General features: G+C 45.1%; 1 protein-coding gene across 1 annotated transcript in view; it reads left to right on the top strand.

The window, feature by feature from the left end:
• TFAP2E (transcription factor AP-2 epsilon) overlaps window positions 1-3,315 on the top strand; it is a 155,158-nt gene extending 151,843 nt beyond the window's left edge. Inside the window, exon 7 of the mRNA XM_069622597.1 lies at window positions 788-3,315. Coding sequence (XP_069478698.1) covers window positions 788-1,064 — 277 coding nt within the window. The 3' untranslated portion in view covers window positions 1,065-3,315. The remainder of the gene's footprint in view (window positions 1-787) is intronic.
• Window positions 3,316-13,780: the final 10,465 nt, after the last annotated feature.

The raw sequence follows: 13,780 nt of genomic DNA on the forward strand, positions 1-13,780 counted from the left end.
TTAATTGCTCTCCTTAAGAACCACTGTGATATGGGAGTCGACAACCCAGAGCTAACCCATGAATTGCTCTGCTTAAGAACCATTGTGATATGGGAGTCGACGACCCAGATCTAACCCATTAATTGCTATGCTTAAGAACCACTGTGATATGGGAGTCAACGAGCCAGATCTAACGCATGAATTGCTCTGCTTATGAACCACTGTGACATGGGAGTCGACGACCCAGATCTAACCCATGAATTGCTATGCTTGAGAACCACTGTGATATGGGAGTCGACGACCCAGATCTAACCCATGAATTGCTATGCTTGAGAACCACTGTGATATGGGAGTCGATGACCCAGATCTAACCCATGAATTGCTATGCTTAAGAACCACTGTGATATGGGAGTCGACGACCCAGAGCTAACCCATGAATTGCTCTGCTTAAGAAACACTGTGATATGGGAGTCGACGACCCAGACCTAACCCATGAATTGCTCTGCTTAAGAGCCACTGTGATATGGGAGTCGACGACCCAAATCTAACCCATGAATTGCTCGGCTTATGAACCACTGTGACATGGGAGTCGACGACCCAGATCTAACCCATGAATTGCTATGCTTAAGAACCACTGTGATATGGGAGTCGACGGCCCAGATCTAACCCATGAATTGCTATGCTTAAGAACCACTATGATATGGGAGTCGATGACCCAGATCTAACCCATGAATTGCTATGCTTAAGAACCACTGTGATATGGGAGTCGTCCTCCATTGTAACATCCCTACCTTTTCTCCCTTTCCAGGCAGATCCTCAAGGAGTTTGCCGACTTGTTGGCTCAGGACCGTTCGCCGTTGGGTAACAGTCGCCCGTCGTTGATCCTCGAACCCGGAGTCCAGAGCTGCTTGACCCACTTCAGCCTCATCACGCACGGCTTTGGGGGGCCGGCCCTGTGTGCCGCCCTCACGGCCTTTCAGAACTACTTGATGGAATCCCTGAAAGGGGTGGACAAGATGTTCATGACCGGTCACTCGGCCGGGGACTCCAAACCCTCAGAGAAAGACGTGAAACACAGAAAATGAGGGTGGGCACAAAGACTAACCCTTTTGCAGGGACAGAGGAGAGTGGGAGCTGCACCCCTTCTAGATAGGAGCGGCCTGTATCCTGTCAAGGAAGGGAAGAGGAATAAGAGCACTCTACTACAGCCAATTGCGGAACGCTCCCTCCGCAGCAGCGCTAAAATCCTCATGGACCATCTGGATGAAATGGAGACGAATTTCCAGGTGTCTCACTCCCCACAAAGTATCACCTTTAGGGGAAACTGGGGCACGGGATGGCCCCACAGAGTGGAAATAAGGCAGCAGTGACTAACTGAGAATTTGCTTAAAACTTCCTGAACAGCACGTAGTAAGGTACACAGGAAATCACCCACACCTCTTGTTCCCCCGAAACAGGTTTAAGGTTCTGAATTGGTCCAAAATTGCAAGGGGAGATGTGTAAGAAGCGGTAAAGAAACGGCCAGCGGTCTCGCCCACCAGCCATCAATTCTGCGACTCAAGAGTTCAGTCAATTTCGGCACCTTAAATTATTTTTAAAAATGTGTTTTTATTCATGTTTAAAATCAATCAGGTTTCAAAGACTGTTTACAGAAACACCCGTCAAATGTGGGCTAGCAGGCATGGCTGCACCCGGAAATGCTTAAGGCCTCGTTTGAACTTAAGGGGACACTGTATTACTGTAAATGTTACTGCATTTTTACAATCAAAAAGTATAGGGTGAAATTCAGCAACATTTCTTTCCTGCTTTCCACCGAAGTCTACACGTGAGACCATCAAGATTAGTCTTGACTTTCAGATCAGTCTATGCCATGGGGTTGCAACCTTGGGCACACCCGATGTTTTTACACTACAACTCCCCTCTGCCCTAGCCAGCATAGTCAGTGTTGAAGGATTATGGGAGTCATAGCCCGAAGCCTCAGAAGAGCTGCAGGTTGCAGACCCCTGTCTCTATGCTGATCGGTAGTTTATTGACCGATGAGGCCCTCTGCTTGCTTGCTCTTTGCACACTGCTGCCCGTGTTCACCAGCCTTACACACTCACTACTCATAATTAAGGGACAGTGCCTGCAATGTCCCAGCTTGCTGAGCATTCAGAGAACATGCTTTTCTAAGTATTAACCAACGAGGCAGGTTCAAAATAGGAGATCATAGCAGGGTTTGGACAACAATCCAACTGGAGGAAGGAGAATAAAAGTCAGACTCAGGCAATGTTGGGGTTTTTGGAATCTAAATTGTAACAGTTAGGGGCACAATGCGCCGTTGCAGGGGCTTGGAAAGGGTGTAGGCCCATTAAAAAAAAAATATGTCCAATATGCAATCCCACAGGGAACAAGAAACATGCCAATATTATCCATTCCATTTGGGAGACAGTAGTCCAGTTCTGTGTGTCACTTTGAATTCTGGGACTTGTAGTTCTGGGTTTTTAATTGGGCAATCTAGGAATACAAGTCCAGGGCTGGTCTACCGTTTCTTCAGTGGGCTGGATAATGTTGGCATGTATGGATTCATCGTCCAAAAAACACAACAAAACATTCTCCTGCTCTCTTCTTGAAGCAAACCCATCTTGTCGCTGGTCAAAACGTCCTTTCCTCACTGATATTTGAACCAACTATTACCTCCTTCCGGGATGCAAAACTCCTTGTCAAGGGTGAGTTATTAATTAAGAATCTGCCACTGGAGATGGGGACGTCACGTGTGCAAACACTGGGCCAATAGACCTTATTTTCTTGGCAGCCATTAACCTCCTACCTGAGCTGCGTCGCACAGTTGATGACATCATCTCCAACGCTGCACGATTCTTCAGCGAAAAAATGGATTGCGCAGCGTGCCAATAGGGTGCAAAGCCTAAAAGGTACGTGGCTTCAACATCATCCTGCTGGAAACTTCAAACCATCAAGTTATCTGCGGAAGAAATGGCACGCCTCGAGCAGAGGACTTGAACCAGGCCAGGCGGAAACCGCCCAAAAAAAAATCTGTATATATTTATTTATGTGTAATTAAATTGGAAGCATTTTTCCATGTTCTGTGCACGTTATTTATATTGACTTGAGTTGGCTTTATTAATATTATATATTTTTTGTTTTTAAAGATGTTTGTTTTTTGCGATTGTGCGCAGTTAGGGACGGCTTCTTTTCCCAGGATGCCGAGTGGAACTAGCGTGGAGTTGAAACGGACGGGGTCTTGTCTCTCCCCTTTTGCTAAACCACAATTGTTGTACAAACACCTAACCGGTCATCCCCTTGCCCTAATAAACCTCTTTTTATTTGAAAACGCAAGTTTGGATGGTTGTGTGTGTTTTTGCCGCTCTTTCTTTAAGTGCACGCTTAGTTGTTAGTTTGGACCGACACATATAAACTGAAACTATTGCATCAGAGTACAGGTAGGGGGAAATAGAATATGTTGAGGGACACTCAGCTTGTAGGTGTTGTTTGTTTATTTGCCTACCCATTGACTGCCCATGGCCATGCTAATCCCTATGGCTATTCCCACCAACTTCTTGCCCCTCCCAGCCCAAAAACCACCCTCTCCTGGGAACTCCTTAAGCTCACTTTAATCAAGCCTTACCATCAAACGTTGCACTCAAACTGCCTATCAGTGTTTTTTCAAGGCAGTCTGAGAGTTAATAACTTGAATGGAGTTGTAAACGTGCTACTGGTGTAATGAAATGACTTAACCAGGTCTGCCTTTATCAGCACTGTGCTTGCCCTTCACTGAAGTCATGTTAAAAACCAGCATTAGCAAAGCCAACAGTTTTGGCTTGTGTACAACTATTAGGCATTTGCCGGGCACTGCTATTCAATGCCTAGGTCCTCGCACCATTTTGCTCCTGTTACCATCAGTGGCCCGTTAATACCACTACAGCAGTGCCTGGCAAGTGCCTTTCCCATGCCTACACAAAAGCCAAAACTGTTGGAACTGACAATGCTTGTTTTTAAATTGTTTTTTAAAAAAAAATGTATTGGTTCTACAACATGTGGGGCTGGACCCTCCTCAACATCACCCCCCCCGCCCCAATAAACCATTATACCAGTTTCTGAATATATTAACTGTATCTTTACTGCAAATATATTTTGGAGGTGAATGTATTCCTATTATTTTTTTGCACCGAAAAATGGGTGCAATGAATATTCAGCATTGAAAACACTGCACACCCATTGGATGTTTTTGTGTGCAAGGTCGCATCCTGTCTTATAGTCACCGAGCATTTTACAGTGTGTAGCCCACTTGGACCATCCACTCAGTGTTGCATCAGATTTGCAGGGAAGCAGAGGCCAAGTGTGTTGTGGCCATAAAGTATCAATCATTAACAAAACATTAATTCATGAAAAGCAGTGGTGTGTGTATATACTGTGCAGTAGCACCTGGAGTGTTCCAAGTGCCAGATGGAATTACCAATAAACGATCTCAGACCCAAGCAACCGGACAGACTCAAAGAATATGGCAAAATACTACTTTATTATTAGCTCAAATAAAGCAGGGAAACCTGGTGAACAAACAGATTGCAGCCAACTCACTCTCATCTACATTTCGATTACACAAAGGCTTTATACCTCGATGTATGTCAGCTATGACATCATCCTACGTGGCAAACAGTAAAAACTTATCGAAAGGAGGGATTGGTTTAGGGAACATATATACTTATTCTTTGTTTAGGTGTTAGTAACATGACTGCCCTCTATCTGGTAGGCACGCCTTCATCTACCTCGAACTACGTATAATACAGATTAATAGCAAAATAACAGCAACAGGTTGGCTTCGGCAACCATGTATGGTACACAGGCCCTCATGATTGGTTGGCATTCTCTCCCAACCTTGGACATTCAGCTTGTTAGCAGCACATAATCAATACGAAACCCAGTGGCGGGTAATAGCGTCAGACCATTGCCCAATTGGTCAATTAGCCTAACATCTCTCATCTGTTAGGCCCTAAACCACGGCTTCTTCTTTGTAGCTGACTTTGCTGACTGTTCTCTTCCTTGGGACTTTTAATGCAGTGTAGGTACATTGCTATCTTCAGTGGGAGCATAATGAATAGGCCTTGTTTTCTAGTCTTGCACCACGTGTGAGGAGACCACGATTTTGTCCATTTTGACCTTTTATTTAGTGCTACTTAATTCAATTGTGCTGTTGCTATTACTCCTCTTGGCCTCTGGAGACTTGGTTGCTCCGTCTTGCATATGCTTTCTGCATCTTTGATTGTTCAATACTTGGCACTTGCAAATGTTTTCTCCTTTTCTTAATCTAAGTGAAATATGTTGTGCGTATGTAGCTTATCCTCTTTGACTCCCCTTGTGCCTTGCAGTTGCCTCTTGATCTGGCAACCTTGATCCCAAGACAAACAAATATTCTTTGTTCTTTGCATGAAGCTGTTTTCCAGCGCCTGTCATCTCTGCAGCTCTGGTCTCTCTCTTCAATGCTTTTTGCTTATTATTTATGCAGAGCCGACGTCCATCTTTTCATCATGGCCACTTTACTCACGTTATATTTTCTACTGCAGCAAACTTCTATATGTCTCATCTACCTTGGATTTCTGCGTATATACCTCTACTAACTCTCTTCTTACTTATCTTTCAATGGATATGATTTCTCCGTTTTCACATAAATGTTCACTTTGTCACTCGGTTACATCTTCATTCTGTAAGCATTCACATTTCGTTTCAGTGCATCCTTGTGTCTTTTCTTGTCATGACGCCACTTTGCTCTGGTCTGATTTCACTTATAGGTCTTCTATGTCCAATGGTGTATGTAGACATCTTTCCACCGCATCAGTGTGAGGGTACATTTGTTACGGTTGTCTGAGTGCATAACATCTCTTGCATCTTCATTGTGGTATGGGGATGATACCTGGTGTCGCACACAGCGCCTTTGTGTTATTATACCAGTATGACGGAGGTGAGGGGGCAGGCACTAGAGATGACATGTACATCTACCTCTCTACATTCCCCCTCTGGTCGAGTCCTCGACCACCTCCTCAATCTTCTTCACCTTTTCTTCACACTTTGGTTTCTTCAGAATCCGTATCTTTATCACCCCATTCAGGTCACCTGCATTCTTTCTGTGCTCATCCACACTCCAAGTCATATGGCAACACTCCCCAGCCAGTTGACAGAATACCCGACATCCTACATAGCTCTTATAATATTTAAGGTAATAAAGCTGTGTTGCTGTGGGTCCCAGGGGACTTCCTTCAGGTGCACACGGGTGGTGTCTTCAGTCTGTATGTGCTCGCCAGTTTCAGCATTCGCATTGATCATTACCTTCATCCTAATAGCTTTCTTGATTGTCTTCTTGCACTGTCCTATGATTATTCTTACAAGACAGAATCCCAGCAATACGAACACTAGTATTCCTCTAAGCAACTTGAAAGCGAACGCATTTGCTAGCAAGGTTGGAACCCACGTAAACAGGGATGAGAATCAGTCCTTGCCTTCAGTCTTGTCTACTTCTTCCATCTTTGTATGCAGGGTTAACAGCATAGTTATTGTCTGTCAGGGTTCTATTTTCTTCAATATGGGCAGGTATGTACGTGCAATAGGAAGTGCTGATCTTGGCGCACATGCTGCCTCCCACAGCTGTAATCAAGTCCACCTGTTCTGTGGAGTCATAAGTCTGATGCCCCTCAATTCTTCTCGAATCGCATTAAATCCTTTTATTGTTGGTGTATTGTTTGTCACAGCTCCCCCCTGGTTATTTGTAACCACTTGGTGTTAATTTCAGTCTGAATTCCTGGCTTGAATATAGCTGAAAATATCACTGCCATTCTACTGAACAGTTTATGCTCAGCTGGGATGTCATGATAAGCCTTATTGATTTTGCTGAGAAATAGTTCTCTCTCTTCAGTCAAAGGAGGTTAAGCAACCTCTTCATTCCTTTACTCTGCATACATTTTTGGAGAGTCTTCAATATGGAGATCACTTTGGGGAATCACCAAAGCAGGAACATGTATTATCACTATAGAGCATATTCGTCCCAATCTTTTAGGCAGCTGCTATAAACTTTGGATTCACAGGCCAAATAGTGGCCATCAGCACAGCAGTTGCTCCATTCATTCCTGGTACGTCAATTATCTACTTGCATTCCTTGTTTCCTCCAACTTTAGGCAAACCCCTGTGCCTGAAGAACACTGTGGCAGTCTTAATTGGCAGTATGGATACAGGTCCTGCTTCATTTGTGACCCATGTTAATTTTGAATACTTGGCCCACTTTTCATAAATTCATCATTCACTATTTGCACTCTCTGTACTGGTGCTGTCATCAATAGATGTGTGCTGCAGGCCAGAATTCCATCGGGAGGATAGCTCAGGGGCAACATGCTTGCCTTGGAAGCAAGACGACATGGTGCAACACAGGTTCGATCCCCGGGTCCAAGCTTAGAAACCGCTGGGGATTAAGCGCATTATAAATAACCGATCATATCATTCCTATCCTGTGATGGTTGCTAGACGTCCATATATTAATAGCTGAGTCTCTCCCAGCATCCTGGCCTCTGCACAACCCAGTCTCTTTTGTTACGAAATGCCTTATCTGGTCTCCAGTTCTACTACTGAGTGAGTACAGGAGCATTGTACTTATCCAGGCTTCATATGGGAATGTCTTTCTCGACCTGCATCGTAGGGTTGCCCATCTTCCTTCAAATTGTCCTCTAGTTGTGCATGCTGCTAGATGGCTGAGACACTTCGCATTATGTACAGGTATTTCACTTGCGATGAATGTTCTTGCTGTGCTCATGGCTTAAGTGTTGAGAGAACACACGTAACAGCTCTCATCTGATGTTCTCCTCCCCTCCTTCATATGCTGATACCATATGCTATACTTTAAATGGGCTGAATTATCAAGATAGGCATTTATATCCTCATGATCTTCATCAGCATCTCTCTTAAGTCAGATCATTTGTTTAGAAATATCAGGGAAAATACCACTCATGCTTTTGTTAGGGCTAAGAATAGATGTCTCATTATCCACCACTTCAATCTGCATTATTGTTCATTATTTGACTAAAAATGCCATTATAATAAGTAACAAAAGACAAATCGTTGTACCAAATGAGGTTATAAGAAGTATTCCAAAGAAACGTAACTATCTTCCTGCTGGCAGTGATTCTTAGAAAATGCCCATTCTTTTTAATTCAACATGTAATTTTGGTCACTTTTATAAACCACACTTTTTTATATTCGAAATTGCAAAATTATTGCAATAATGATTCTGAAAATTATAGGACAGCTTTTAGGATTTCCCAAAAATGTAACAACATCAATGTGCCGTCTTACTAAAGCTGGGGAAGACTGCAGTGTGTAAGTGAGCACAGTATACAAGAATGTGTGCAATGTTATTGTTATAGGTAACATAAAGTGTCTTCTGCTCTTCTTCTTTGTTTTCTATCACCAACGCATTGTCTCTTTTGCCTTTCTAGAATAGTTCTGGAACTGCTGCAAAAGATATTCGTTCTTTCCCTTCAGACTTGGGAATTATTGAAAGATTCAAAGTGTCTTTATTTTGATAAATCTTTGGTTTGGCTCTTGGTAGCCGATCTCGTCATCATCTGTGGCGCTTATTCTCTTGCTTCTCTGTCAGAGGGTGAAGGAGGGGTCAGGGTCTCCCCTTTATATGACTTTACGTCATGCAGAGGCAACAAGGTTCTTCTTCCAACGAGTTTAACTGTGGTGGGAATGACCCGCTCTACTAGGTATGATTCTTCAAAGCAGGGCTTATTCCAAGTGCATACAAAACTTCTTCCAAGCACTTGGTCCCCTGGGTACAAACAAGGCTGTTTTAGCAAGTCACTGGGATGAACTGTTTGGCTGTCTTCTTCGATCTTCTTTGACCTGTCCCTCCAATGTTTGACCTGTTGGGAAATAAAAGAAACACCAGCGGCCATCTTTGTTAAATAATCATGCATCTCATCACCTAATGTTTTTTCTACTCTATGAGCATCAGTTTCTATTTGAGTGGGAGGAAAAAGAGATACTCTCATGCAGCGTCCAGTCACCAACTCATGAGTAGTCAGGTGGTGATCTGAACCAGGCTGATTTCTAAGTACAAATAAGGCAAGGGGTAGGCAATGTAGCCATCCTGTATTCAAAGTTATCTTGATTTAAGCTATCCTTTCTTTAAGTCCATTTAATCTCTCACAAAGACCATTCACCTGTGGGTGATAGGCAGATGAAAATGGGTGCTTTATGCCTAATAGAAGAGTAACTTATTCAAATAGTACATTTACAAAATGCGGTCCATTATCAAACCGCAGTACTTTGCACACACCCCGTCTAGGAAACACCTCACGTATGAGAAACTTGGCAGCACATTTGGCATCGGGGGCATACATGGGTCTGCTTCAATCCATCTGGAAAAGGGATGTACTACCACTAAAGTATATCTGTAACCATTGCATTTATTTATTTATGTTTACATTTGTATAGTGCTCACAAACCCTTAGGCATCAGGGCACTGTAGGGGATCAACATATAGGTACCTGGTTAAGTCCAGGGACACAAAAGGTAGGTACATAGGTGGTACAAGTACAGCTGATTTACAGGAGTTCAAGCGGGACGTTAGATAAACAACCACATTTTGAGAGCCTTACAGAATGCCCAATAGGATTGCTTTGCCCATAGGGCCTGAGGGAGAGCGTTCCACGTCTTGACTGCAATGACTGGGAAGCTGCATCCTTCTGCTTTGGCCGTTTGTACTTAGGCTGGGATAATCTGTAGGTGTAAGGAGTCCTTGTAGGCCTGGAAGGGTGGATGTGGTGATTTATTGTGATATGTAAAGCAGAGCAGTTTTTGGAAATACACTTGTGAGTAATGATCAGAGTCTTGAAAGCTATTTTTTCTCTGATCGGGAGCCAGTGCACTGCTTTGCGGGCAGCAGTGATGTGTTCTGTTTTGGGCATGTTTAGGGCTGTTCGTGGAGCATTCTTTTGAATAATCTGGAGTTTTTTTTAGATTGCGAGTCGAAGTTCCAGCAAAGTGATCATTACAGTAATCCACTCTCATGCCGATTACTGCACGAGCGATGGTAAGGCAACTTTCTGAGGAGAGGAAAAGTCTGACCGCATTTAGCAGTTTAGTTGTGTAGACTGCTGAGGAGACTGTGGCATTAACTTACTGGGTTAGTGATAGTGTTGCATCTAAGTAGACTCTTAGAAACTTGACCACAGGAGACACTTTGTTCATGGAGCCGTCAATGTTGAAGGCAGCAAAGTCGGGATCTCGTTTTTTTAGCACAGACGCAGGCCTCATAACGAGACCTTCCGTCTTCTCATCGTTAAGAGAGAGAGCATGGGCTGCTATCCAGGCCTGGATGGTGGCATAGGTGCCGTTCAGGGCAGCAGCATCAATGGTGTAGGTGCTAAAGAGGGTGAGGAGGATCTGAGTGTAGTCGGCATAGTTGGTATATGTTATGCCGAGAGAGTCCAGAAGGTCAAACGGTGGCTTTGTAAAGATATTGTAAAGCATTGGTGGGACGCAAGAACCTTGAGGTACCCCACAGCTATTGGCGGCCAGTTCAGCATTGGCCGTTTCTGAGAAGACTTTCATGGTTCTACCTTCTAGGAAGGAGCCAATTTAGGAGGCCGCTTCTGGGGAGAAGGAGGCGGCTAATATTAGGTGTTGGCAGAGTATATTATAATCAACTAGATTGAATGTGGCAGAGAGGTCTAGGAGGAGCAGGAGTGCAGGTTTTCCAACATCCCTAATCTTGTCTATCTGGATTTTCAGGTCCAGGAGTGCTGACTCAGTACCATGACAAGGGTAAAAGCCTGATTGGCAGGACCCTAAAATGGGGTTATTTTCGAGGTGATTTTGGATTTGTATGTATGCAGCTCTGACAAGGACCCAATCCTCTTTGAGGCAAGCGGGCACAGTACCAGGCATGATGGTGGTGTTGATGAAGGAAGTAATGAATAGGGCTAATGTTTCTGCACACTCTTGATGAGGCATGCCAGACAGATGTCTCCTTTACATCTGGATGGCTTTAAACCTTTTAGGATGTGGAGGGTTTCCTGTTCAGTGATTTTACTGAAGCTGAATGGGGGGGGCTGATGGAATATTGGATTGGGGGGGGTGGAGGATTCCGTAAACAGGCAGGAAGGCTTTAGGCTAGCTCATTTGGCACAGATTTCTTTTGTGGAGCATGTCAATTTTGTTCCGCCTAGTGTTTTGTATGCTGGTGCACCAAGCTGAGTTTTTGATAATCAAATTGGCTGGTGGTGCTGGGGTTTCTCATTCCCTTAGGATTGAGAATAGTTCTCTTGTGTCGAATTTGGTGCTAGCTATTCTGGCACCGAATGTAGAGGCTTTAGCTTGGGTGATGGCTTGTTTATATTGTTTAGATGGGATGGTGAATTCCTGTTTAGTGTCCTCGGAGGGAGTTTTCTTCAAATTAGTTTCTGCAAGTCTTTTTTTGGTTCTAAGGTCTGAGAGCTCTTGAGTGTACCAAGAGTTGACTGTGCGATACCGGTTTAGCTTTTTCTGTGGTTAATGGGGCAATGGTGTTGATAGCGTCGGTTAAGGTTTTTGTATAGAGCTCAGCTAAGCTCTGAGTATCAGGATTGTCCAAACATTCAGGTTTGAGGGCATCGAGGGGTGGTAAAAGGCTGTCTTTAATTAGCTTATGGGTGCTATGAGCTAGGGTGGGCGGTAGCAACTTGGTTGGGGGTTTGGGCTGTGGGTCATGGGGAGTGATGAAGGCAATGATGTGATGATCCGACCAAGGACGGGGAGAATTGGAGTTGACGGCTATATGGCAGCTAAGGTCTGCTAGCCAATCCAGAGAGTGACCTTTGATGTGTGTAGGGTTGCAGATGCGCTGTCTGAAACCCAGGGCGGTCAGGGAATTTTTCTCGTGAGGTGGCACATGGGTTAGTACTGTCATTGAGGCCAAGAATTTGATCTCCTATGAGAACTATTTTGCATGTAGGCTTTAACCTGTCTCCTAGTATGTGAAGTAGGTTTTCTTCAAAGGACAGCGCGGTGCAACGAGGGCGATATACAATGTGGGTGGTCATAGTATTGGTTGGGGAGGTGGTGAGTTGGAGAGATAGGACATCACAGTTTTCAGTGGGGGGGGGGCTTAGTTGCCTAAGGTGAATGTGGTTTCTGGCAGTAAGAGCTACCCCCCCCCCCCACCAACCCCTGGAGATCAGTCTGTCACTACTAAAGATAGTGTAACCTGGAGGGTCTGCTGGGGAGAGGGTTGGAACGGATGCTGCGTGTAGCCAGGTCTCTGTGATGGCTAAGGCATCAAGGCTTTTGGTTGTTAGGAGATTGTGTATGTCCAAAACGTGGGCTGGGAGTGAGCGGGCGTTGACTAGAGCTAGTTTAAGGGGAGGATAGCTGGTTTGAGTTTACATACTTTGATGTTCGGGATAGCAAGGTCAATAGGAGTCGGGCTGGTCAGGGTTTGGGGCAGCTAGGGATTAGGTGTCATGTGCGGGAGTCAGTCAGCGGGCATGTTGATGCTGATGTTAGTGGGGGAACTGACCAATACGGTGGTGGCATCCTGTTCATCAGGAGCATGAGGTGTGATAATGCTGCTATTATCAGCTACAGTTCTAACACAGGTGGAGGCATCAGGGGTGATTGAAGGTGCAGGCCTAACACAAGTGGTGGAGGCATGGGAATTCATAGGTGCAGGTACATTTAGGTAAGCATTTACAGGTACAGTTCTGATACAGGTAGAGGCAGGATGTGCATTCATGGGTACAGTTCTAATACACGTAGAGGCAGCATGGGTACAGGCCTAACACAAGTGTTGGAGGCATGCGCTTTCATGGGTACAGGTAAATTCATGTCATAAGCAGAGGCAGCAAAGGCAGTTGCAGATACTTTTGTATTCAGAGTGAAGGCAGGCGTAGGTACCCTTGCAGCCGGGAGGACGTTTATAGGTGAGCAAATAAGGTTGGCGTTTTTTATGCCAAATTCTTCTGGCTTGTGGGTCAGTGCCTTTGGGGACGAGATGATAACTTAAGGCAAGCTGCTCTAAGGGGGAGTGGATATGCGCGGCCATGGGCTGAGATATCTGAGGGATCTGGCACGAATAGTAATATTGATGCAGAGATGGCGGATTCTGTAGTGCAAGGTCTCGTTCCTATTGAGAGTTTTTGGCATGGTGGATTGAAAGGCTAGAGACAGCTTTTCCTGTTGCAGCGGTCTGCGCTGCTGATAGAGCTGTGGATGTAGGTGTGAGCTGGCAGGGCACCGTAGGGGTGTGACTGGCATACACTTACATTCAAATGCCCCTGGGTGTAAGATAAGATGTTATACAGGTGTCGGGGAGCATGTTGTTGATGTGTGCTGTGGGCGTGCTCTGTGGACATTGTGATGCCTGGGACTGACTGCTTTTTTTCAGTCTGCATCAAAGGATGCTAGGAAGGGACTGGGAGGCGGTAGGGGGATGTGGCGGGTTGCGCGGAGGCAGACTGTAGGTGCGGGCTCATGCCACAAACCAGAGAAAGTGTTACTAGGTGCAGGCACGGCCTTACCTTGCACATCAGAATTTTTAGGGTGGTGATTGGTGGCGCGTGTAGCACCTCCGGCGAGGCCCTTTGGGGTCGGCGATTCCGGTTGAGACTGATAGCAGCTTTACATGCCGGCCTTGAATGCAGGCACACTGCACCTCCTGGCTGGGGGTGGGGGGTCCCTTCCTCATTTGTTGTTGGGCCATCCAATCAGGCAGCAGGCTTGACGGAGCCTGGTTGCTGTGATGTTATTGTTCCATTTCAGCGGCGGCCATCCTATGCTT

This window comes from Ambystoma mexicanum, chromosome 11, assembly GCF_040938575.1.
Source record: "Ambystoma mexicanum isolate Mex_15411 chromosome 11, UKY_AmexF1_1, whole genome shotgun sequence".
NCBI lineage: Eukaryota > Metazoa > Chordata > Amphibia > Caudata > Ambystomatidae > Ambystoma > Ambystoma mexicanum.